Here is a 27,424-nt window from a genome sequence, read left to right as displayed (position 1 = left end):
CTGAACGGTTAACTCGACCGATTCACGAAATAAGAAATACGCGTTATACTGATATTATCCGGTTCCATTCAAGATTGCCATCGCACTTTCGTTTCTTTCCATTCCTCGTAGCTTCGGATATTTCGAATTCCTTCTTCCGTTAAACCATCCAGTCGATTCATCGTTTCGTTCGCGTTTAACTTCGATGACAATACGAAATCTGTTTGGGAAAAATACGTTTCGACGAATATTCGTTGCGAAGCTATTTCGTAGGTCTGGGTCACGATTGATACCAGTCCGTTCGACGGTCGAATGTTCGAATATTAACGAGGACCACGGTACGTAAGTACAATGGATTAGGCAAGAATGACAAGAGGACGTTGACGTAATCGAAGAAGACGCGGTACGGAGAATTGTGTTGCATAGGCATAATAAAAGAGAGATAGGCGGTGGTTAGCAGCCGGCGAGTGAATAAGAAGAAAGTCGTTTTCATCGAATACGGGGATTGCGTAATAATTACAAGCTGGGTAGGAGCTCTATGACAAACCGGCTTCGCGAGACACGCCGCGCACAATCACGGTATATATGAGTATACCGACGTTTTACCCGCGTACGTGGAATTTCTTAATTTGGTCCGATCGACCTATTCTCTGGCCCGAATCGGTCGCAAAGCCCGTTTTCCAGTCTCGTCATCGAAAAAATACGACGAAGGAAACGTCATCGTTCGAGGAACGCAATCCTTCGAAACCGGAAAAACCATATCTATAGACAATGAAAAATGTTCCTCGAAGCGGAACGAGTCGCGTGTTTTCTTGCCAAATTACTCTAGTCGGTTTAATTGAGTTCTGCCAGCTCGAAGGTCTCCCCTTTAAATGGAATGCCAATTATTCGTTTCGCCCTGTCTCCGTTTTATCCCTCTTTATCTTGCTGCATGCCGTACGATGATATTCGTGCGTGCTTCAAAAAGCGTTTTTGTTCATTGATTTTCATTCAGATTGCTCTCGGATTTCGTCTGTACTATCTTTACCGATCACCTTCATGGTACATGCAGCGAGAGGTCGTGATTTCATGAAACTTTAACGCTACAACTATCGACGCTTATTTTTAATTTCAAGATAGTATAGAAAATTCATATATACAAAAATAATTTAAAATAAGAAACTTGAAACCAGTCATTTTGACTGGCTCGATACTTCTAGTGTTATGCTTCAGTTTGATACGGCACAAGCGCCTTTTCACTAATGAAATCACGCGAGAAAATGACGCATCGAGTTTATAATTTTTCTTAATTTCCATCGGTCATATCGGTTCTCCGTTCTTGTTCATCGCTTCTCGCTATCGTTGCCGAGAGACTTTGGTCTGCATCTCGCTCTCTTTCTACTTGTTCGGTTAGTATATCGCCCCACCTTTCGTATCCGCGACCTCCAGAGTGTTCGCACCGAAAGCCGTATTTGGTCGTTGCGTTAACAGACCCGCGAAAGTGCAAGTAAGCTTTATCGTCGAAGCGGTCCGCGTCGAGCCGAGAGTCAACCGTCGTCATCCGAGTCCCATGCAATCAGGACACCAGTTTTTATTTTTTCGCTGTTTTCGATCGATTCGACGAGGTGTCGCAACGATTACGGGATCGTCGAAAGATTCTCATCTTCCACGAAACTATTTCCGTAAAAAAAGCAAAGAAACATTTTCAATTCGAGAAATCGTCGTATTTGAATGTACATATCCCGACGTCTGGTTTTGCTTGCAAAATCACGTCGAATGTTTTATTTCACGAGGGACCGGTGATCGTCGACGCCGTTTAGCATCTCGAAAACCAGTTTCAGTTGCGTCGCGAAACAGGAACGAAGAGTTTATAGAGAACCCGCGATGAAGTAGGAGGAGGTTCTATTAGTCGAAACGGTCCGCTTAACGAGCAGTTTCGACCAGTTCTTTGTATCGGTCGAAAAGGCCGACCAAAAATCGTCGAATTTACGAGCGGATCCCGAACGAATTCGGCAAAGGTCATCCTCAAGGCTTTCGATTATGCCGCATTCACATCGGAATCCCCGAGGTCGCTATCAATCCGCGAATACACCATCGTATCCTTTTCGAACGCGGATCTTGAAATTCCATGGCCCGTTTCCGAGATCTCGCGCCTCGATTCGCGGTATCAAGTTCGAGGTTAAGATGAATCGTGTATAACAGCGAAACGCGACTGCGCTTGCTACCTTGACGAGAAAGGTCGATTCGTAATTGATATTAGCCAGCTAGAGTTACCTTGTTTCATAGGAACAGAAGAACGTTGGGTTACGTTAGGATGGATCGGTAGGATGGTGATTCGTTACGTTATCCGTCTGTAGGTCGACCGGTATGATGCGAAAGAGTTGAGCGTGAACGTGTCGCGAGAGTGTTGTTCATAAGTAGGACGTTAGGGGGATGGAGGGGAGCAAACACGCACGGTGTCGTTAACAGGGACAAGCGAGGTAAGAAAGATGCTTTTGCCTTGTCACCGAGGTAGGATCGATGGATGTGGAACGCTTTTGTCGCTTGTCCCCGGGATACGGTGTTACGCGAGATGTCAAGATAGGTGGGGTTTCCGTTGGAGAAACTAAGAAGAAGAAACACCCGGAGGAGTTACTTTCCTTTTGCAACTTTTCTAACGAACAATTCCAAATTTCCTTCATATATTAACCCTTTCCACTCGTATGTCGCCATATAGTCGCCATCCTACATTTTCTAATTTTTTCTACTAAACCGGGAAAGTTAAATTGTAATATATTCCCATAAAAATGTTTTCATTTCGATCGAGTATGAAAACAAATTCCGAGTTGATCGGTAGCCTTTTTAAATATAAATACGAGTGCAAAGGGTTAATTGACAAATTTGTTAGTCGATCGTATCTGGTGTCCAAATTTCCTTCATACATTAAACCTTTCCACTGGTATGTCGCCATATAGTCGCCATCCTACATTTTATTATTATACATATGTATCTTTCTAATTGTTTCTACTAAACCGGCAAGTTAAATTGTAATATATTCCCATAAAAATGTTTTCATTTCGATCGAGTATGAAAACAAATTCCGAGTTGATTGGTAGCCTTCTCAAATATAAATACGAGTGCAAAGGGTTAATTGACAAATTTGTTAGTCGATCGTATTTGGTGTCCAAATTTCCTTCATACATTAACCCTTTCCACTGGTATGTCGCCATATAGTCGCCATCCTACATTTTATTATTATACATATGTATCTTTCTAATTGTTTCTACTAAACCGGCAAGTTAAATTGTAATATATTCCCATAAAAATGTTTTCATTTCGATCGAGTATGAAAACAAATTCCGAGTTGATCGGTAGCCTTTTTAAATATAAATACGAGTGCAAAGGGTTAATTGACAAATTTGTTAGTCGATCGTATCTGGTGTCCAAATTTCCTTCATACATTAACCCTTTCCACTGGTATGTCGCCATATAGTCGCCATCCTACATTTTATTATTATACATATGTATCTTTATAATTGTTTCTACTAAACCGGCAAGTTAAATTGTAATATATTCCCATAAAAATGTTTTCATTTCGATCGAGTATGAAAACAAATTCCGAGTTGATTTGTAGCCTTCTCAAATATAAATACGAGTGCAAAGGGTTAATTGACAAATTTGTTAGTCGATCGGCAGGAAGAGGGCCTTATGAAAATAGACAAGAAGTCTCGTATCTGGTGGCAGCGTGGCTCGCACGCTTTGCCGCGTGCGTCTCAAGGCTGAGCGAGGTATACGAGAGTGCGGAGAGAGTCTTCTTAGCTTGGAAAGAGCCCTCTCGAGAGGAGTCCTCCGAGAGCCGACTATGGACCCGTTATACTGCTACGCTGTTGCCGCAAGAATGCCGCCTAGCCGGCCTCTCTTGCAGCTCGCGTTATATACCGATCCGATGCGGGTACACGCGCTTCCTTTTCTCTTCCTTCTTCGTCGCTTTCCTCCTCTCGAGCCTTAGACACGAGAGGATCGTTCGCAAACGATCCCCTTCGCTACCTCTTTCTTTTGCGCGACGCGTTTAGAAGGTTGTGTCGAGCGTATCGATTCTCGCACCGCAATGGTAAATCGAAAGTTGGTAGGTTATAGAAGGGTGGATGGGTGGGTGGATAGGAGATGAAAAAAAAAAAACACGTCGCGTTTCGATCAGTCGTGATGTCATCGATCGTTTCGCGTTTCGTTCGTCTTTCACGGATAATGTTTCTCTCCTTCACGCGTTACTTGTCGAGATGTTGTCATCGCTGATGCGTTAACGCCGGATACTTACGTGGCTACCGGTCTAATTACCACTTCGACGTCGGCACTTTGAAACGGTGACGATTTCAATTTAATTTCACCTCAAGCAAAGCACCAACGTGCTTCTAATTTTATCTTCTCACCGAGAAGATAATGCCGTTAGAACTATCTAATCGTAATTTTATCGTTTCAGTATCGAAAGATCTTGTCAACGATATCATGGTAATCTCTACTTGAAGTAGAAAATACTCGGAGCGAAACGCGTCCCTCGAGTTCCCGGAATATCGTACTTTCAAGAGATAATCGTGAACGAAGAGTAGCTGGCTCCGTTTCCCCACTTTCGAGGTTCTAATAAAATTTCAGATGTGACTCTGTTCGCGCGTAACACGTTATAAGGGGGGTTACTTTCTCTCGAACTTTCTATACGTCGTCTATCCAATGCGACAGACACGGTTAGGAGTTCGCCTAACACCGCGTGGCGCGTGACACGCGTTACTCTATTTTCTATTCGCATCTAATTCCGTCGGTCCCGCGGAGATCCGGCCAGACTCGAGTCGAGTCGAGTCGAGTCGGGGTCGAGTCCGTCCAGTTTTGATCGTGAGTCGAGTCGCGAGCTACGGGATGCGAGGGATGTGTTAGAACCACGTGCTGGTAACGACTTTGACGTTTTCTTAAATGCAGAATGCATTCGAACGTTTCACTTTCATGGGGGAAAGTTTGAGAAGAGAGGAGAGAGATGTATCGGTGTGCACCTAGGAATGCGAATCGCTAGAAACGCGTACGTTATCGTCTTACAAAAGCTCGTTAAAATTTGAGTTGGACAGTCGCGGTCCTTCCCTTACTAATAAGGGGCAGCCAATCGGTGGCGTGTTGCAATTGGCTTTACTGCTTTTCGCTCCGATCCAGAAGACGACACCCACATGCCATTGCTTCCATTACCATATGCGGAGATCCCGATGGTCTTGGGTTTCCCTGGGTGGCACCCGTGTCTCAGTCACCAACCGTCAGTTTGGTAGATCGTTGGTTCGCTCGCTCGCTCTCTCGGCCTCGTTCATTCGTTAGTACAATCGCTGATTCGCTCGCGAGCTCGCCGCTACTCACGATCCACTCTACCACCGTTCGTTGTCCCAGTCGTTTCGTTATCGTATACACTCTCCACCAGTCTGGATTATAACATTCGTAACGTAGCATAACCAGCTTTTTCATCGTTCGACCGTAATAGAATCGTCGTCCGGTTTAATTGGCCGCGTGGAAGTTCAAACCGGAGTAGCGAAAATTACCTCGTACTCTTCTATTTATCCACGCTGTCCGCTGGTGGATATAGTTAAACTCTCTTTCTATCTTTCTCCGTTTCTCACGGCGAACGATGAACTAGGGCGTCAGCGAAAAGACCGATTACCCCGTGTACGATTCTCAGTGCGTTTTCCACCGTAGGCCACTTTGGCATGAAGAAACGTTGAGTGGTTACGTCTGCGACGTGCCGTGATAAATTCGGTCGTTGATTCGTTAAGGTTCGTTCGTCTGGAGAGCGGGCGAACGGCCTGAACGGACAAACGGGTGGAACGAAATTAGCCGTTCCTCTCTTCTCCTCTTCGCATTGTGTGTCGTACCGAGTGTCGCCGATGCAACCCCCTGTCGCGTGGTTCCTTCGTTTCCAATCCCTTCGCTCTATCGTACGATATATTTCTCTGTCGACAGTGATACGCGACCGGTGTGTCAACGTCAAATAAAAAAGTCAAATAATTCGGGCAACAGGGGAGTAAAGAGTGAATTCAATTGGGTCTTCCGTCAACTCGAAGTGCCATATATACGTTAAGATAAATAAAATATATTACATTGATTTCGTTAAGATTAATTATTATCGATGATAGTGTTCACCGCGCGAAACTGATAAGTGTGTTCAGTTAAAAGTCGGTGTCGAAGAGAGAAAAAGAAAAACAGTGCGTGAGTGTAAGAAACGATATTAGTAGAAGTGCGTTTGAAACGGAAGTATAGGAAAGAAAAAGGCCTCGATTATGGCTGGTTTCGTGAGAATTTAAAGGAGGATTTAATCGGCTAACGACATGTCCACTCAGGCTTATTACAAGGAGAGGCTCGGTTTCGATCCGGCCGATACTGTGGCGGAGCATCACCGTGAACAGAGATCCCAGCACGGCTACGAGGAATCTTTATCCAAGTTCAAAGGTCAGAAAGCAAACGGATTTTCGTGGATGATGGAAGGTGAAGAAAATTGGCGGGTGGACGGGGCTATGGAACATCGTTCGGTCAACTCTCAGGCTTTCTGGGGTTGTTGGGCGATGTTCATCGAGGCGCACGGTAGGTGAAGAGTTGGCATGCCGATGGCTGGACCTGTTCCAATACCTTTTTACCCCTCACCCTCCTATTCCCCTTCGTGATTTTTATTTCAATTCCCTCGTTTTTTTCTCTTTTTCTTTCTGTTCGTCGAATTCGCTTTGTGGCTTCATCCTTTTTGCCCTTTATCGTTGGAAAATTGATCGGGGATGTTACGCAAGTGATACAGATGGATCGTTATGCTTGGGCATTTTGTAATTTCAAACTTTCGCCGTGTATCACTCGCGTAACAATTTTTTATGAAACGATCTGGTTACAAAGGGCACTTTGAGTGCAATTCTCTGGTGACTTTTCTCTTGTTCGCTCGACGAACCAGTGAAAAAGGAACTGGGGAATTGCACGCAGCGCGAAAACTAGAGTTCGTATCATCGTGGTGTAGTATCGCGAACGGAAGTATCTTTTTTTATTTTTTCATTTTGAGGTCGTTTACCTTTTGCCGTTTGACCCGAATGTTTCGCGGAAGTAGCCTCGGAAATAGCTGGGGTAAAATAGGTGGAGTCTTCGCGGCGGGATTATAATCCAAAGAATCGGATAAATCTGCTTGATACGAGAGATTTTTTGACACGCTTCGCGTTTGAATTTTTTTTCTTTTTTGGTTTTTTTATCTCCTTAAGGGAGCATATACCACCTAGAAATAAAAATTTTGAAATTGCTTGGTGTATATGCCCCCTCAACATTAACTAACTTTTTCTTTTTTTTTTGAAGTGTCTTTGTGTGTCTAATATCGCGTCGATCTTCGTCACAAAAATAAGACGATCGAGGCTTTGCCTTCTTAGTTTGTTTACGGTAAAATCATTTTTAGAAACGGGTTTTTTACGCACAAGCACGTAGCATAGATAGCATCTTGCTTACGAAAGAATTTCAAGATCTCTTCGAGAAGAATTTATAAATATCCGGGCCAAATATGCTTATTAAAAATAATACGATCGTTTATTCGCGCGACGAGCACGTAACTTCCTGATTTCTGTATCATCGTCATGAAAAACGCATTCCTTTTCCATAGTGATGCTCAGGGACAAGCGTTCGTTTGTCCCTGTTATCACGCGTGCTCCGAAAATCCCATATGCCCCGAGGGGGACCAATGTGTTCTCCTCGTTGTCCCAATTTATCTCCATTGAGTTTCGGTATGCCACTCTTCCGAGGTGTCGTTCTCGATTACATCGGAAACTCCGTCTCGGCTGACGAACTTCGATTAAGCCGATTACCAGATAATGCCTTGTCACGTCAATTAGAATAAATGCGTCTTTTATTTTTAACGATTACGTGGCAATCTTAGCTAATCGATATTTTAGTGCTGGAACACGAACGTAAGATAAGGATAATATCAATTTTATTTCAGGCATTGTTTCCTTTTCATTTGTCCAAAGGTTAAACCATTTAGACTTTCGTTCGAAATTTTTCATAATTTTAATTCTCGGTCAAAATCGAGTCGTTTCGGCTTTAGATTCGGTTCATTAAACAGACTGCGCAAAAGGGTCATTATGAAACTGTACAAATAGGTTTCTCTTTCTTATCTTCAAAGGTTGACGCTACGTCGGGGAATTTACTGAATCTGTTTAAATTTCTCTTAAATCTATCTCGTTAGAAAGATACATTTGAGACTTGGAACGACCCAGTAGAAGGGTTAATTTATCGTCTTAGTTTCGAAGTCGGTCGACGATAACTGTTTCTTAACGAGAGCTTCGCTAGATAGAATCAAATAATCGATGGTAATTAATTGCTCGGGAGCACGGACTGCCTCCCGCTTGATTAACTTCGACTCGGTGTCGTCGAACTTGTTACATCGTACAATACTGTCCAACAGGCAATTGGTATTTCTTGGTAAGCTTTTTCTTCTCAATGCCCTCGGTTTTTAAGAATCTTGGACATTGTTACGCGAACTTGGTAAGCTTTCTAAGTCGGATTACACGAAATGGCACTTGCCGTGGCTACGAATAGAACAATTGCTTTTGCTTTATTACGGATCAGCTGTTTAGGACACAGGTTGAGAAACAAAGGCACAGGTTGGGAATTAGAATTCCTTCTGTCAGGTATATGCTAAGTTGTGGCCATTTTCTATAAGCTGGTATTCTTATGCCATTTTTATTTTACATACAATCAAATGTTAATGAATCAATTTTTTGTTTTTAAATTAATATCAATTTGTTACTGGAAAATGGCCATTGCTTTCGCGTTCACCTAACTCGGCAAAGATTTTAGGGCACGTTTGCTTGTGTACCTGCACGATTGACTGTTTTCGTTTCCTACCTGACTGCCCACCCATCCACCACCCATTTACCTACCTGCCTACTTACTTTTACCTATCTATCCAACCACCTACCTGTCCGTCTGCCTGTCCGTCTATCTGGATTGCTTCGACTCGTTTGACGCCTGTGTTTGTGTAGGTTCGCAACTGCAAATGCAAACGAACGATTTAATTAGACCGGGTCGTGAGAATCAAGAATGTACACCATCGTTGCCTGCCGATCGAAATCACCGAGTCTCTAACGAAATCCTTGTCTTTGTGATTGCAGACGAACGAGACGCGATCCAAAAGAAAACATTTACCAAATGGGTGAACAAGCATCTGAAAAAGGTAAGGTAACCTCCTGGAATCGTAGAAACTGTTTTCAACGTTGTGCTCGGTCGATGGGCGTGTACTCAATTTACCATGTAAGCTATATGAATCGCCTGTGGCGTGCGTTGTACGTTTCTCGTTATCGATTCTAACGCGACTATCATAACGATCGAAGGATTACAAAAAGAGCGTTCCGCGAATTAATACGATGGGTGATACACCTCGAAGGCTAGTCTCAGGCCCTTCCTTCAAACTATCGAACCGATCCTAATTTTAGAGCGACCTTAGCAAGTAGGAGGAGGCCACGGGCTGGTGGAGTCGAAGGCGAAAGAGGTATCGTAACACCTGATAGGTAAGGATACGAGGAGAGCCAGCGAGGCGCAACGCCGTGACAACCAGCTGTGTTTCGTAACCACATACGTAAACGATAGGGGACGTTTCTGCTCCTGGTCTGTCCATGTAGGCTGTACGCGTGGGTCGAGCATAATCCCTTCCAGGAGGGTATTTCACGCGATGGCTATAGATGGTAACGTATGGTAGAAATCGAGTGGGTGAAATCGAGAAAATCATTCGACGTCGATGACTTTCGTTATTCCACAAAATATTTTCCTTACTTCCTCTGTTCTAGAAAATAAGTAGCCTACGGGGAGATCTTTTCATTGATTATTCTATAGTACGCTTTACGAGTCTCGTTGCAACACGCAGAAAATTGTATTGTCTATAATTATCAGTTATGACGTTGATGATCACCTGGTTGCGTCAATCAAGATCTTGCTCGCGTTCCTTCCGACAGAAGTTTCCTCTTTCATGGAACTCGGAGAGGGAAGGAATGTTTTTTGCAACGTGATTTGATTAATAAGATTCAAAGTACCGAGCTACCGTGGCCGACGTGTTCGCTCGAACAAACACCGCCACTGTGTTCTGCGTATTACGCATTCTCGAGCGAACACGTGACGAAGGAAAAAAAAAAAAAAAAGAAATACGCCGACGTCGGAGATGCCAGCATCTATTCCAACGTCGATTGCTCGTCAGAGAGATGCCAGTAGCGATGCCAGTACCGATTCTGACGCCGATGACGAAACCCTCGGAGGTTGCGGGGAACGTGTTAATGGCCCCCAAGACCATGGTGACCGCAAACCAACGTCGGTCGTCGTCGTCGACCATGTCCCAACGACGCCGACGCCGACGACGACGACGACATGGCACGCGACCGCGAACAATTCTTGTTACTCGAGACACGTTAGCCTTGATCTCGCCGCTGACTCTCTTGATCCTCAGCCTCGCGAAACGCCGATGACGCGTTGCTCCTTATTCTGTATTCAAAAAGGAAAAGTATTCAAAAAAATTATGATTATTCTGTCTCTCTCTCGAGAGGGAGAGGAAGAGAGAAAGAGAAGAAGCACACGTTCAATGATAAATCGAGCTGAGATACATTCCACGCGTTGCTTTCGCGTTACGTTCTGGCCGCATGCAAAGTCAGCAGTCGAAGAAGAAAGGAGAAGATAGGATGCAAGGTTGAAGGTGTTCGTAAGCGGCCAGTATAACTCGGCTAGCATATCAAGGGTTATCGAGCCTCTTATTTTCTTCCTATATTAGCTGCCCTCTTCGAGCCCGGTTTCCATTCCAAATGGAACGGCGCCTATGGAAAGCAATACCATTCAGCTGTGGTCTACCTGCACCGCGAACTGAGAATGCCAAAGGCAGTACGGTTTATTGCAAAGCGATAGAAATTAACACGTTCGAGTCCGTAGTAACAGGTGCAGCTCGATCGCGATAGTTCCTGGATAGGCTCGAACGAATCAAGTCGCAGTTAATATCATTAGAACTCGACGGGGAGCACTTACTCACAATTTCTCCACTTTTAAAATTGTCCCATGTCAAACGAACCGAATCCAAGAATGAATAGAGGGGTTTCGCCCCCGATTCTCTGATTCAATCTAAAGCACCCTCTTCGAGGTGCAGTTTCTTCTTCACCGTGTACAAATCCACTCGCACACATGTATGAACACAGTCCAGGTTGTTGAGATACACGTTGACGAGGATAGCCAGTTTGAATCGATCGACTTGGTGTTGGTAATGGATTGCAGGGTAATACGGCGAACGGTACTGCGTGTTTGCTCGGTACTGGTTCTCTTGGCTACCTACCTGCTCGATTCCAAGCGCCCACCTTTCCTCTGGTAACTCTGACCTTATTCGGAAACGTTCTCCTGCGAACGACGTTCCCGATTTACCACCTCTTGACTCGATAAGTAGGTGGGTAAGTAGGCAGAGTCAGGTAGGCAGGTAGGCAATCGTTGAAGTCAGTCAGTCAGTTAGTCAGTTGGTTAGGTCAGAGGAGCCGGTCTGGAGATGTTGCATAGGAACGTGGCAATCGTTCAACACCGAGTGCATGCTTGTTCATGACGCATCGTAGACCATTGCGTAACCATTTGGTGGCAGGAAATGGTCCGCTCAAGTAACACCCCAGACGTTCATGAATTCCAATCCGTTGAATAATGAACATTCCGTGATTCCTCTTCGTACCTTCAACAAGAATTTCCCAATGGACAGACTAAATCCATACGTTACACCCGGTATATATTTCATTCGATCGTTCGTTTATAGGTAAATCACTTTCGTTTTACGCACGATCGAACCGCGCGCCCATCGACCGATACGCGTTTTTCATGTTTACCCAATTTCAATCTCTGATCGTCGGTCGTTGTCCCGAGCGAAGCTGCAAAAACACACCGTGATTCTCGTATATACGCTCGTTTTACTTTCGTTTTACTCTCGCCCGAGAATAGTTGAAAGCACGACGCGGTTCGCAGCGAGCGTGACAGACAGCGGTATATTCGTTTCGCTCGTGACAACGCATCGATTGTTCCGCCCAGATATCTGGCAATTGCATAAGACCCTATTGTCAGATGAACATTCATAATTACGTTCTTCACTTTCGATCATTTTTTTTCATGCTTACCGCAGCACTGGAAGTACGTGAAGGTATGAATCCGACAGTGTTCCTTCTAACTTCTCTCTAATACGTTGAAACGAGTGATTCTCCTTAGAATCTTTTTTGATAATCGTTATATGCATGTCGATAGTTTAGAACGTAAATCTAGAACTGATGAATTATTTGGAAATAGTCAAGGTTTGTTAGACCTAGACGTTAGAGCAGTGTTTGCCAACCCTTTTTGTGCCATGCCCCACCTATGCCTTTCTAAAATTCTTCTGCCTCTATGTAACGTATATGTAATTTTTAATATTCAAAAATCGAATTGTTCAGCGAAGAAACTTAAATGATAGGTTTTAGGAAGAATTCACTAGGAAATTGTTGAGGAAACACAGTAAGTAAATTTTGAATTGAAATTCAAATACGAAATAATTTTAACGAAAGACTTTTCTATATTATTTTAATTATTAGTAATTATTTATTAATTGATGCTTGATGCAAAGTAGCGATCGAGAGTCGCCACACGGTTAACTTGAACTCTGGACGGGTTCATTTTCGAATTGCCACCCTTAATAATCAAATTGCCACCCTGTGGGGCGTGGGCGTTGGGAAACACCGCGTTAGAGCATAGATCGTACTTGTAACCTAGGTTCTTTAGTCTTTGTTCTAGATTTTCTGAGCAATGACGTGCAATTAAGGATTATCCTGCCTAACTGTTCTCAAAAGGGAAAATTATCCCGAAGCTTTGTGTTCTCGCATGACAATGAAATCCTTGTTCTATCAGCAAGGATCTTTGTTTCGATCACTCGTTCCGTAGGACCGTGAATAGCGGAAGGTTTAACCTGCCGCTATCATTTTCGGTCAAGTTTCAGGCAGCCGTAATAAAATAATTACACACCGTGCTCCTGTTTGTCAATCAATATTTTTTTCAGACTTACACGTGCCTGCACGTGTGCGTCCTTGTGAACAACCAGCCATGCTGTTCCCCTACTGTAAGTCCAACAGCAGGTGTCGTTAATCACCGTTGCCAATGTTAGAAGGAATTTTTCGCATGCACCAAGAAAACGATGTCTCGTTTTGTCCATTGTAAACAACCTGATCCTTCCGCTTCCTTTACCGGGAATTAGAAATCTACGAGCAAAGTTGTACGTCTCTGTAGTCGTTGGGCAAATGTGCAATCATCGGCAAGGGGGCGGGAAAAATGAAAATTCCAAGAAACTATAATTGCTTCATATTCGTGAGTGCAATATTGAACTTGATTTTATCTTCGTTCTCTACGGAGATACGGGCTTATCTCATGCGATATTTAAACTCTAACCGCAAGTTTGAGGGCCGTGATTGCTGCGTTTGCACGTGACGCACCGCGTCGAACAACTTGGTACGTTTATTTTCGCGAGGCACGCGATTATCTGTTCTCTAGCCTCATCCTTTCCTCCCGGTCCCGTGTTTTGTCTGTGTGCTTGCACGTACGTGTAGAATATATTCGTTGCCTGTTTCGGTGTCCTGTCGTTTCAAATAATTGTTTCGTTTCAAATTCGAACTTCCACTTTCCTTTCAGTCTTCTTTAGTGTTTTATTTAATCGCTTGTTTTTATTTTCAGTTAAGAATTGTCGGGGAAAGTTCGAATATTCAAATTTGTTTAAATAATGATTCTGATGGACTGCGAACGTTGTTACAGGCCAGCAGACATGTCGGAGATTTGTTCGAAGACCTGCGGGACGGGCACAACCTCATTTCTTTGCTGGAGGTTCTCTCAGGCGAGCATCTCGTAAGTATTCAACGTCATACTGTTCCATTATTCTGGTTACTCGTCCGAGATGGCAGACAATTGGCACTGTTCAGCTTAATCCTTGGCTGGTCAGGGTGAAAATGCTGGTCACGTAACTGGCGGGGTAGAAAGCAACTTGACCCCAATTACAAGAATTGATGAAACGTACGTTTTATCCATCCAAATGCGTTTTCTTTACCCGACTTGATATTAAATTAACCCGTTAACGCACCTTACCAGTCGAGGGTTAAATCGGACGGATGATCCAGCAAATTCTAACTGTTCGATCATATTCCAGCCGCGAGAAAGGGGTCGGATGCGTTTCCACATGCTGCAAAATGTACAGATGGCCCTTGATTTTCTACGTTACAAGAAAATCAAACTCGTCAATATCCGTGCCGAGGATATCGTCGATGGTAACCCAAAGTTGACGCTTGGTTTGATATGGACCATCATACTACATTTCCAGGTGAGTAGAATTCTTTATAAATTACGATAGCGATCATTTGTAGCGATGGATTCTTGGAAGGATCTCAAGTATTCGAATAGAATTAGAAAAGGGGTTCGAAGCTCGAATAATCCATCGCTACTTCCATGAAGAGATAGCATAGTGTACATAAGAATGATCAATAAGGTCTCGATACACCTGGTTCGCCCTTTCGTAACCGCGACTATCTGTACGATTCCCCGAAAGAAGGACGAAATCATTTTTGATATCAAGCCGTTCGAAGTTTTTGGTATCGACAGCAAACGGTAGAAGACGATACCGATCGAAAGTTTCGCTTCCGAGAAACTTAGCGCAAAGGGAAAACATGGCTAGGAGGAATCATCGCGTAGGAATGCTCGACCACTCTCGTTTTTCTCGCGATTCTCGTTCCGATTGAAAGCGAGTCGGAGGGAAGTAAAGTAAGTTAGTCTGGTCGCAGGCGACGTTTGGCGCCGTCCAACGGCACGTAAACGGGAACGCGATTACGTAGAGTGGCGGGCGAACGAGAGATACCCGGCGCCCGTTTAAAAAGACTAGACCGATGCCGGACGTCGGGCAAAAAAGCCCGGTTCGATCGCGGCGAGTTAACCGCGCGTTACGGGATCATCGCACAATGGGAGACAGTGTTCGTTATTCGAACGCGTCGACAAAACCGTCATCCTCGTACATATTTATTTCCTCTATTATTTCATTTAACTAACGGCTCGTCGTTAGGCATCTATCTAATGGTGTATTTTTTGTTTTCTTTTTGCGCCGCAGAGCTGGCGACGCAAGGTAAGTTACCTAACATTTCTATGCCGTAGTGCTTTGCGAAAGAACATGAAAAAGAAAAAAGGAAATAAAAAATCTCCCTAAGAAAAAAAAGTAATAATTCCAAGCGATGTATGCGCCGCACAATGGGGCAAAATTTATTTCATTTTAAACCCTAATGTTACGAATTTCAAAATTCAAAATTCCCACTGTGCGCCGCGTGTCGGTTCGATCGTCTTATCGACCGCGGGAATCGATCGAAATAGCAGATAGATGGCGCTCGCATGTAGAGCAACGGCTGATTCCGTTCGCCGTACACGCGGAAACTTCGAAACGCCGCGATCTTCTGGATCACTTTACAAGATTTCCCTAGACGCGATCGTGCGCGTCATTTTTCCTATCCGTCGATGATGACTGTTCTTCCTGACCGTTTATGGTAGTTTCGCGCTTACGACGAGTCAACAAAGGCGGAAGATTGACACAGCAAAGACGAGAGCAACACGGTCTCGCTGGAATTTCGATACGTGGGAGGAGAGCGAACTGGCTGAACAACAGTATCAGCATCTCGTCGTTGTCTCCTGCGGCGCTTGTTTCTTCCTCGAGCACGAACCGCCCACCTTGTAATTATGTTAATCAAAATCGGTCGATCGAACGTGGAATACAAAAAGGCGTATGACGCCACCGGGCAAGGTCAATCGTCACCGATTCCGTTCCTTTTTAGCGCGTTTACGCGCATCCTAGCTGCTTTCGCGCCCTCGCAAACTGGAGGCCTTCCTGGCCTCTCTGTGCGGCAATTTTTCTACGCTTCATTCAAAGACATTTGTATGTAATATTATAATAGGAGGAAGAGGAGGTTTAATTCAATTGCAACGATCGGTTCACGCGCTCAGCTTCGCAACGGAAGCACGACTCGTCTCGACTCGAGTCGAGTCGCGGAGCGATGACGTCACGTCCGGTCTCGAGTAGTCGCGCGACTCCTGCTCGACCGTATTCCGTTCCTTTTTTTTTTCCTGCTTCAAGTTTGCAACTCAGGGTCACGACGCGTTCTATTTTCGTTCCTTTCAAACCTGGTCCGCTTATTTAGTCATTGTTTTCGTTACCAGAGAATCGCTCGTTCTCGTCCTCGAGACGAGCCAACGCTATTAATTACCGGCGCGTACGAATTAGGTAAATGAAACGCGAATCGGCTCCCGGTTCGGTACTCGCGACGCCGTTTACTGTGCCGTGCAGAGATCGTAAAATCTCTGGAAAAGGAAAAGGAGGAAGGACGCGACGAATCGTCCGTCTCGTCGCGGCGCGTCCACTCGGTTCCAAGTGCGCCAAACTGGGCTCTCGTTCGATTCGCTACGAGTCCTCCCGATGACTCGACTGGTATCGCCCCGGCGCATGCGCGATCTTCCTTGCACCGATTGCAACACGACAACTACGACCAAATGGCGAGGACGTCTTCGAGGACACTATAAGGGGGCGTCGCGGAAGCGTATTCCAGTGATGGGCGTTATTCGAATAACGGATTAAAATTAGATTTGTTGTTCATTTTATTATGTTGTCAAATGGTAGATCGTGCGATGAATCGATTTCGTTTCGGTCCCATTAGATTTGCTTAACCGTGACCGACAATGTTCCACTTTTGTCAGATAGACAAGATATCAGAATCGGCGCGCATCTTTCAACACGCGGCCGGCATTCTACTGCATGCAATGCCTCGAAGAGGGGAAACAGTTAGAAGTTGACATCACGGGCCCCTAAACGAGATTCTGGTTCACAAATTTCTGTTTCGACGATTTATTTATTATTCGAAATAAGTTTAGTCCAGCAGCGGCATATAGGGAGATAGGGTGGGCAGGATGGAGCTGGCCACGGTATGACAAGCACGAGAAAATAAGGAAGGAACGAGGGGAGGGGAAGTAAGAGAGAAAAAGAGAGTGGGGAATGAAGAGGGGGACTGTCGGAGGCGTCTCTCACCTGTGCGCATTTCGTTGGCCTACTCTCGCGACGGCAGCCGGATACAACGCGGCACGCTGTCGGTCGTTCGGTGAATCGCGACGCATCCTTGTGCCGTTCCATAATAACTCACGTTCGTTTCCACCAAGTTCGCTTTACACGAACATGTAACGAGGAAAAATCGTTAAAAGCCAGCAAACCTAAAGACACGTGTCGCGTCTGAGTCGTGAAACCTTAGCGGTGAAACGAGCGCGTAAAACAGACCGACCTAAGAAACTGGGAAGTGGGGATCGGTCTCTCGATGAGCGAACCTGTATAGTGCAAGAGACAGTCGGTTTCGCGATACGCTCCGTGGTGTCGTACCTGGCCGTCGACAGTGTCACCCGATAACCGCTAATTCCCTCGTGTCTTGTTATCATCGTATGTTTTCTTGTCACTTTCTTCTATATCCTTCGATCCTTTTTTGCCCCACCACTTCGAACCACCTTCCACTTGTTCTTTCGACATTGTCTCCCGGTCTGGTAAACACGGTTCAGCTCCGTAGGCTGTTTCACGAGCGGTAGACGCGCGATGTATATCCCCTCTATCGTCAGTTGGTGCTAAAATCGCAAACGGTGCGGCGAATAAACGTTCCTTAAAACAACGACTCAGTTTTCGTGATCGATCTGCGATACCACCGATCGCGATTGATCTCTTCGCATTCGAAAGATAAGCAATCAACGACGCGTCTAACGAATCGATAATCGGGAGTTTTCGAAGCGTGGCTATAACGGTGGTCGAGAACCAAGAGGTCGATTCTCGATAATCGGCTTTCACGAGGCTAACGTGCGCCCGGTAAGCGGCGACTCGACGCCGGATAAGGCTACGAATCAGTCGTACGTGCTTTGCTTCTCTTTAACGGACGTCGATGCTAGTTTCTTCGAAGATCGACGATCCTCTCTCGACGATCGCGAACGATTCGCGACGACAAACGACCGGCTGATACGTTCGACAATGTCTATATATCGGTTTAGCAAGGGAGGGCGATTGTTCGTGCAAGGCACGAGGGAAGACGACCCTCGTGAAAATGTCGTCTCGTCTGCTTCGACCACACCGACGCCCGTCAACGACGACTTGAGGGCGGTTTATACCAAACGACGACTCTCGACCGAGGTTCTAGGTAGGAGGCGATCGTTGCACCAGGTTACGAGTGTCGAGGTTCTTCAGATTTTAATGGACAAAATTCTGCTCAAAATTTCACCGATACAGTGAGAAGCAAAATTCAACCAATAACATTGTTTTCTTAAAAAATATTGTTATCCTTGTACCTACATATTAATACAATAACAAAAACCTCAACTTTAACCGTTTTAGAGGAAGTCTTACCATCACGATTCCTTCTTACAGCATTACTCATACCGCAAATATACATTGAAGAAATCCTTCAGAGTCTTCTTATCCGTGTTACATACCTCGCATTCAATTGTATTATTCATTTTCATTACAATACCCTTTCTCAGTCCTCTAGAATTGCATTGGTTAAGTTTTGCTCGCTGTAGACAGGCGCTAGGCTGGAATCCAGCCGACTGTGCGAGTCGATCGTGACGCGATTTCAAATCAGCTGGCTCGATACGATACCTTCCGAGACTCGTATCCTCTCGGTGCTGTATAATTTGCGCAATTGGGATACGGTTTGTTTACCGTGCGACTGATAACGCTATTTAGGATCGTCGATCGAGTCAACGAAGACGTCGAAACGCGGCGAGAACGGTACGAAACGTATCGTTACCCGCATAGTTCGTAAAACAACCACATTGACGAGGGGCGAGGAACGATGCGTCGGGGAGGATTTGACGAAACGAGCCGCCGCGGGGTACTTGTTGGAAACCACTGCTTCCTCTTCCTCCTTGAGCCGGCAGATCTCGCCGAAACCGAAAACCGTTCGGGTAAGCGCCGTTCGTTGGTGAGAAATTCAAAAAATCCCTCGTTTCGTTCCGTCTTTGTGTTTAGCATCAGGGTTTAAAAGCGACAGGAAGAATCGCGCGAGTGAACCTTCAAAGGGCGAACCAAGCGGAAATAATATTGCATTTTATGCGCCGCAGAGTGCAACCAAAAAGGAGCTTAACGCGTTCACTGCCGCGTTGGTTCCTATGGAAATTCAAGTGTCACTTAAATATGAGAGTCAACGCGTTGACCCTAGGGTGGTCGCGTCGATGACATTAGTCATCGACTCTCGAAAATTAGTCATAGCTTGATGAATCCGTTTGCATCATATTTAATGATCCTCATGGTGTTATGGGTCCTCGACAATGACCGTATACCTGCGGCATTTGTCATCCACGCGACCATTTACTCGCCGCAGGGTTAAACCGGTGACGAAGTTTGTTAATGAAATTTAATCTGTTTTTATTTCATAGATATCCGATATAGTAGTGGGCCAAGAACCCAACGTAACTGCCCGCGAAGCTCTTTTAAGATGGGCGAGACGATCGACGGCGCGTTACCCAGGTGTACGCGTCACGGACTTCACCGGGTCCTGGAGGGACGGTTTGGCATTCAGTGCCTTGATACACCGAAACAGGCCGGATCTGGTCGATTGGAGAGGTGCTCGTGCCAGTCAACCACGAGAGCGGCTCGATCGGGTCTTCCACGTCGCGGAGCGCGAGTATGGCGTTACGAGGCTTCTCGATCCCGAAGGTAATCACTTTTTCATCGGTGATATAAAACGTTTTATTTCTCTCATCAAGTTTCTCTCGCGTCCCGTAGCGTGCGTTCCGTTTTCTCCACCGTTCATATCTTTTTCTCTTTTACAAAACGCTTCTAGCTTGGCCCGTTTCCGCTCGTCGCTTGGACCGTGACGCACTCCATCTCCCACCCTCTGCTTTTTCCCTTTTGCACGATAAACCTTGTTTCCTTCATTTTTTCTTTTTTTGAAAATGGAAAGCGTGGCAACTGGTTCGAGTTACTTAAGTACCGCGACAAGGTCATATTTGACCCTGTCAAATCTGTCGAGTTTCATTCGAGATAAACTATCGAAGAGTTAATTTCTCTTGATCGATGATCTATGTTTACCTTACGCAGACGTGGACACTCCTGAACCGGATGAGAAGTCCTTGATAACGTACATCTCTTCGCTCTACGACGTGTTCCCGGAGCCGCCATCTATTCATCCTCTCTACGACGCCGAAGCTCAAAGACGTTCGGCCGAATATCGAGAACTGGCTAATTCCCTCCACGTATGGATCCGCGAGAAGATGTGCCTGATGCAGGAACGTGCCTTCCCCCCGACCCTGATCGAGATGAAGAAACTGGCTGCCGAGAGCACGAAATTCAAGAACGAGGAGGTACCGCCTAGATACAGAGACAAGCAAAGGCTCTCTTACATATTCAGGGATCTTCAAAAGTATTTCGAAGCGGTCGGCGAAGTGGATATGGAACCGGAATTACATATCGAAGTGATCGAAAAGAATTGGAACCGACTGATGATGCTGCATCAGGAGAGAGAGCAGGCGATCATAGACGAAATTAAACGGTAAAGTATAATCGAGATCGATGAAAAGGTGGTAGGTCGCTTCAAGGAACTATGGTTTTTCATTTTTACGCTTACAGACTCGAACGACTACAACGATTGGCCGAGAAAGTTCACAGAGAGATGAAGACGACCGATAATCGACTGGAGGAGCTAGAGAGACGAGTGGAAGACGAAGCACGACGCCTCGATCGGCTTCATCCTCTGGAGGCCAAACACGCGGTAGATCTTTTGGAACAAGACATACGCAACACCGAGATTCAAATTCAGAATATCTTCACCGACGTGCACACTCTTACCGAGGGGAAGTACAGTCAAGCGGTCGAACTTCACAAGAGGTAACACTTTCTATCTTCTCCTATTTATTCGGAAGAAAACAGCGGGTCTGTGTTTCCATTTCAGAGTACAGAAGCTGCATCAACGATGGGTCGCGTTGCGATCTCTTCTTCACAAACGTTTGGTACAGCCACTGTCGGCCGTCTCCTTCCCGGTGGAAGAACGCGTCGTAACGAAACACCGTACTACCGTCCATGAAACACGACTGGTGGATACAAATCCACATTTCCGAGCCTTACACGATTGCATCGACTGGTGCAAAGCTAAGATAAAACAGCTTCAAGAAGCGGACTACGGGTCCGATTTGCCTAGCGTTCAAAACGAATTGGACGTTCATCAGAGAGAACACAAGAACATCGAACAATTCCATCCTAAAGTGGACAGATGCGTGCAAGCCAAGAGCCACTTCCACGGCGAAGAGTTGACGTTGTACAGTCAACATCTCGCCGTTCTACAGAAACTTTACACCGAATTATTGTCAGCCTCTAACAAGAGGCTTTCCGATTTGGACACGTTACACGATTTTATACAATCGGCAACTGGAGAACTGGTCTGGTTAAGTTCCAAGGAAGAGACAGAGGTGACGCGTGATTGGAGCGACAAGAATCTGAACGTGCAAAGTATCGAACAGTATTACGAGGTATTCGATGTTTTATTTCTTTCTAACTTGCTCACGGATTTAAAGTAAGGCTCGTTAACGTTTTTCATTTTCTTGCAAGCGTACCTATGGATCTGGCATAGAGGTAATTTAAAGCGGTGGAATGTTTGATTTTGGAATTGATGAAATTTATGTTGATGCAATGACGAGGAATGTTATTCGATATTTAATTATATAAATTTTATTGCGTTTTACAGTCCCTTATGAGCGACTTGGAGAAGAGAGAAATACAATTCTCCGCGGTACAAGACCGTGGCGAAGCGTTGGTACTCCAGCATCATCCAGCAGCGAAGACGATCGAGGCTTACATGTCTGCTATGCAAAGTCAATGGGCTTGGCTTCTTCAGCTGACCCTCTGTTTGGAAGTCCATTTGAAACACGCTGCTCAGAGCCAACAATTCTTCCGTGATATTCAACAAGCGGAACAATGGATCTCGAAGAGGGACGAGACGTTAAACACCATCTACTCTCAGTCCGATTTTTCTTTGGACGAGGGTGAACGTCTTCTGAAAGGCATGCAAGAACTGCGCGAAGAATTGAACAGTTACGGTGATCACGTGCAAAAGCTAGTCGAACAGGCGAAGGACGTCGTTCCTATGAAACAGCGTCGTCAACCCGTGACACGACCCATGCAAGTCACCTGTGTCTGCAGTTACAAACAGGTGAGCAATCAAATTTTAAGAATACCTTCCGCATTGGTAATTAGTTTCTACGAAATCGTTCGTGTAAATTTTCTCTGTTTCAGATGTCGATCGAAAAGGGAGAACAATGCACGTTATACGACAATTCTGGTAGAATAAAATGGCGTGTGAAGAATCAAGAAGGAGTGGAATCCCCAGTGCCAGGTGTCTGCTTCGCTCTTCAACCACCAGACAAGGAAGCTCTCGACGCCGCCGAGAGATTACGAAGACAATACGATCGAAGCGTGGCACTATGGCAACGTAAACAGCTCAGACTACGACAGAACATGATATTCGCTACCATCAAAGTGGTGAAGGGTTGGGATCTACCACAGTTCTTGGCTATGGGTCAGGATCAGCGTACCGCTATCAGAAAGGCGTTGAACGAAGATGCTGAGAAGCTTTTGTCGGAAGGTGATCCAGCTGATCCACAGCTAAGACGATTGAAGAGAGAAATGGCCGAAGTGAACAAGTTATTCGACGAGCTAGAGAAACGTGCTCGAGCGGAGGAAGAATCAAAGAATGCGGGCCGTATTTTCAATGATCAGATATCCTCTCTTCAACAAGCACTCGACGAAGCCGAGAGGGTTCTAAATGCTCGTATAGCTGCTCCTTTACCTAGAGATCTCGACAGCTTAGAACATTTAGTCCTGCAACACAAGGACTACGAGCAAAGTCTAAGACGCTTGGCACCGGATCTCGATCGGGTCCAGCAGACCTTCCGTGGTATCACCTTGAAGACTCCAGCGATGAGGAACAAGCTCGACGCTGTTACCACCAAATGGAATCACATCTGGAACGCTAGCAATCTTTACATAGAACGACTGAAATGTGTGGAGATCGTGCTCTCTGGTATCGAGGAGAATACCACCGCGATATCCGAGTTCGAATTGAAACTAGCCTCGTTCGACGAATTACCATCCGATTTGAAGGGATTACAAAATGTATTAGAAGATTTGATGGTGCTTCAGAACGCCATCGCTCAACAGCACGGCGCGATAGACCGATTGAACGACGACGCGCACAATGCCAGACGCCTCGTTGAGAAATCACGATCAAACCATCGCGGTCCTCATTCGGACGTGGATCGTTTGGATGCTGAAGTGAACGCATTGAACGCCCGGTGGAGTAGTCTCTGCGAACAGCTAGTCGACAGACTTCGAAGCGCCGAAACAGCCTATGGATTGGCTCAACAATTGGAGCACGCTTACAGGAACGAAGTTGATTTCGTTGACGAGTCCTATGCCAAACTGGAAGTGGAGAACGCGAAGGTAAGATATACACCCTAGGAAAGCAAATTAAGATATCAAGATCGTTGTATAATATACGTCTTCTATTGTTTCTAGAATCTATTGAACAAAGTTGTGGAACGAGCACCAGCGATCGAGGCGGTAAATGTGACCGGAGGTCGATTGATTCGCGAGGGGAAGGTAAGATGAGACGCGACACGATCGCGAATGGGTATTCGCAAGCCTTTAGGTAGGCTTAGCTAGCATTTAGGTAGCCTTTAGGTAGCCTTAGCTTACGGTATGAACGCTTGCGTGAATGGTATTATTGCGTGAGTCCTTTCTTTTGTTTACGTATTTATTCCTTCAGAAGAACACGTCGCGCAAATTACCCCGCGTTACGTATTACCGCCCCCCAACCCCCAATGTCGTGTACCCTCCTTATCGAATCTTACCCGTATGTCCCGTGAAGTCTGTCCACTTTGACGTACCTGCTAGATTGATAGTGAAGTTCTGCCTGCGAGGATGTTCATCGTCGTCGGCCATGGTTGTCTTCCTCGTGGATCTGGCTGCGATCATCGCCGTAATTGTCATCAGCTGCAATCACTAGGAATATCGCTACCGTTGTATCACTGTTCGCCGCTATGGACTTCTACTTTAGCAACCAGCATCGATCGCAACCCTTTATTTTTTCAGCAGGGTTTTCCATACGAGCTTTTACAACCGATCGTACGGCCAAAGAAAGTCAGAGGCTCGTTACGAACCGCAACGTATTTTAGATTTCTCGAGTTTTCAATTCTTTTGCAGGGATCAAGGATTCATCGCGAGCTACATTTTTCTCGCTTTTATCGCACTAAATTATCGCTTTAATCTTGTCATTTTTTTTTTTTTTTTCATCGCGCAGTAGATGCTGTACATGAGCAACGTAGGCTAAAAGAAACACGCTGTCACTGCTTTTCACATACGCAAACAAGGCTGAGGCTGTTCCCTTCGAACCGAAATCGTTTTCCCCCGTGGGATTTAATGTTCGACGCGATCGATCAATTTAAACAGCTTTTAATCCACCATCCGCTTTGAACACCCGCCTCCTCGTGTTCCGTCTATCCAGAGGGCATAATTAACCGATCCTATTAAACGCGAAGCCTTGTAAAACGGTGTGCAAATAAAGGAAGGTAATTCGTCGCGCTTGTTTCACGGTGCTCGTTATATCGAATTGTATCGCCGCGTTTATCTCGCGCAATGGTTTTCTATTGTGCATTGTCAAGGTTCGGGGCTTGTAGCTTCGCGCATTCCGGTTGTCGATTAACCGTCCAGCCAGATGTAGATCCGCTTGAAAATTGCGTACACACGCTCGAATTTAGTCCGAGACCGATTTAAGCGGTTGCTTGTGCTTCAAGACCGAACCGGGGTACCTTAGGACGATGGTACTAGGAATGCTAAGGGGTATAGAAGGTTTTTAGCGATGCACAGGCGAGAATCTAATACTATGCACTAACCGTAACGGGCTAACCGAAAACCCTTAGATCTACGGACAAAGGCTTCGAGCGTTCAAGGAAGAATTGGAAGATATCTGTCCGTCTTTGGACGCTTCGGTGAAGAAACCACGACGGGAATATGTTTCGACCGTCGACGACGTGGCTAGAGACCTAGATACCCTCAACAGGAGGTACACCACGCTCGTGAATATCCTTCAGGAAAAGGTTAAACAGCTGGCGGTGCAACATCCGGAGGATACGTCTCTGCAGGTAAGATCTTTATCTGTTCTTTCGTTTAACCCTTTGAGCGTTGAATACTCCCGGCGGAAGCAGTTTTTATGGACGGCACGCATCTTACGGTTGCGATCCTTGGGGACGGAATAGTTTTTTTGCTAATATGAACTATGTTGATGGAATAAGCAAGGCGCAACAATGTTATGATTGTTTATTTATTTATTTATTTATTAGAATATATGACTTGTGGTTAATAGCATTGTGTGGGAAACTGGTACAATATAAAGAAAAATAAAATAAAAACAAGAAGAAAGAAAAAGAAAAAAGATTGTAATTCCTGTACGCCAAATGAAATAATACAAGAAAGTTATTTTCGAACATATATGCGTCGTTAATCCAGTCTAACATGCGTCCATAGCACTCAAAGGGTTAAAGAGTAAAATTAGGTCAGTAAGAGGTGACTATAAATTTCTTACTAAGTGTTCCACTTCTAAATGATAACATTATGCATAGATAAACTTTGATGCGTTTTGTAATTGAACCGTGAATGGTTCATTAAGATACGGTTTCAATTTCAATATTTATTGCAGTTAATTGGATTACATCCAATGCATTGTTGATTTCATAGTTCATTAGAAGAGGAATCCTGAAGCTGAACACGAGTCGATCGATTCATACCTTAAATTACACCGTGCCTCTTAGAATCATACCATCAGTCTAGCCAGAAGGCACACTTAGCCCAGAAAAGATGAACCGTTTCAAATTTATCAATTATTATTAACACGTATAAAATTGGCAGTGAGCTAGTCTCTCCTTGGAGATCGCCCACGCAGATGTACTCGTGAATAATTAAAAACTCGTTTCTCGTTACGAAACGACGCGGTATCGCAAACAAAAGTTTCATCCTTCCCGCCGCCACGGCGCGAGCCGTCGCGGGATCGATACGATACGATACGGATATCGCACGGTATAGAAAGCTCGATAGTCGAGCAAGTGGCACGTCGACGACGGCGCACAACAGGAGCGTAGCTGCGCTCTTGCATTACCGCATAGCCACGTCGCAAAAGTGGCCGGCGTCGTCTACGCTTTGGGCGTATTCTATCGTGGAAAAACAACTCTCGTTATTTCTATTTTTTATCATTAGAAAATGCGCGTGGAAACGACACCGTCGACCGGGGGGAAGGCATCCGTCATGCCGGGAATTAGAATCGTACGAAAGGTACGAAACAATCTACTTCTTTTTTTCCTTCTCCTACCGATTGAAAAGAGAAAAAAACTGGACGACCGTGTCCTCTTCTCTAACGATCCACGATCAAAGATGATTGGAGTAGCGAAGAGAAGAGGGGTCGGGGAGGGAAGCGAGGAAGGAAGGGGTTCTTCGTTAATCGCAAAATTTTTCCTCGCTTGTCACGTGCGCGAAATCGGTGGGGGCACGTGTCTCCGCGTTACTCATCGCGATTACGTTATCCTTTAATTCTACGTAGATTACGAGGCCGACTGTTCGTGGAGAACGTTCTTACGCCATGATTCCGTGTATATGGAACGAGCCTAACGTTCGTGAAAACTAATTAGTATACAGCGTAGGGAAGAAAATAAAGGGGGGTGAAGAGGAAATCGTGAGAAGATATAACTATGTACTCTCTCAGCCGGTAAAGAGCGGTCGGTCGCATTTCTAAAATAAGAATCTGGCTTTTTAACGCGCACAGATGCCTCGTTTTCGCGAGTTTACGTGTCGGCAGGCCGGCTGCTTGCCAACTCGGGGATCGAACTCTCAGTCGCAGTGAGGTGTTCGCGGTGATTATACGCTGTTCGTAGCTTCCGCGAGAAACATGCACGCCGTCGAGTGCCCCACCGAGAGCGACACGCAGCCCTGACACGCGACACACTTTCCACAGTCGTGCCGAAGCGTACGCGAATCAGAACTCGCTCGTTTTCTTGCGTGTTTCTTCGTAGTTAGGTCGCTCTGCGAATCGAAACGATGAAGCTCGATCGAAGAATCGTTGGCGCGGTAATTTTCAAATTGTTTTCGACCAATTTATTACAATTTCTCGATCGCTTGATACTGGATTAACAATTCGATCGAGAATTATGCAATGTTTGTCGCGGTGTTTCAGCGTGCTCTGCAGGAGCAAAGGCCGCTCAAGACGTTCCGTACGGAGTTCAACATCTACGAGAGTAGTACCTGCGAGGAACGTTACACTTCAACGACCACACACTACACCCAATCGCAGTAAGTAATCGTTTTAGAAGGTGGAATCGAAGGATCGAATGCTTTTTCGCTACGATGTTCAATTGC

At 45.4% G+C, this 27,424-nt stretch overlaps 1 protein-coding gene across 41 annotated transcripts in view; it reads left to right on the top strand.

The window, feature by feature from the left end:
* The window catches only part of shot (dystonin-like protein short stop), a 70,209-nt gene that overhangs the window by 8,839 nt on the left and 33,946 nt on the right, over positions 1 to 27,424 (top strand). For 17 of the 41 annotated variants that reach the window (XM_076688731.1, XM_076688729.1, XM_076688735.1 and 14 more), the window contains exons 2-16: positions 5,920 to 6,537; positions 9,087 to 9,148; positions 12,095 to 12,112; positions 12,995 to 13,054; positions 13,741 to 13,830; positions 14,129 to 14,299; positions 19,408 to 19,687; positions 20,072 to 20,522; positions 20,600 to 20,857; positions 20,922 to 21,495; positions 21,711 to 22,175; positions 22,259 to 23,464; positions 23,540 to 23,623; positions 24,943 to 25,164; positions 27,243 to 27,358. In XM_076688731.1, the coding sequence (XP_076544846.1) occupies positions 6,285 to 6,537; positions 9,087 to 9,148; positions 12,095 to 12,112; positions 12,995 to 13,054; positions 13,741 to 13,830; positions 14,129 to 14,299; positions 19,408 to 19,687; positions 20,072 to 20,522; positions 20,600 to 20,857; positions 20,922 to 21,495; positions 21,711 to 22,175; positions 22,259 to 23,464; positions 23,540 to 23,623; positions 24,943 to 25,164; positions 27,243 to 27,358 (4,310 nt within the window). In that variant the 5' untranslated portion in view covers positions 5,920 to 6,284. The other 24 variants (XM_076688760.1, XM_076688747.1, XM_076688758.1 and 21 more) reach the window with 15 other exon arrangements.

This window comes from Osmia lignaria, chromosome 6 (genome assembly GCF_051020975.1).
Source record: "Osmia lignaria lignaria isolate PbOS001 chromosome 6, iyOsmLign1, whole genome shotgun sequence".
NCBI lineage: Eukaryota > Metazoa > Arthropoda > Insecta > Hymenoptera > Megachilidae > Osmia > Osmia lignaria.
The sequence above is the reverse complement of the archived record's forward strand: the minus strand, read 5'-3'. Positions and strand labels throughout refer to the sequence as shown.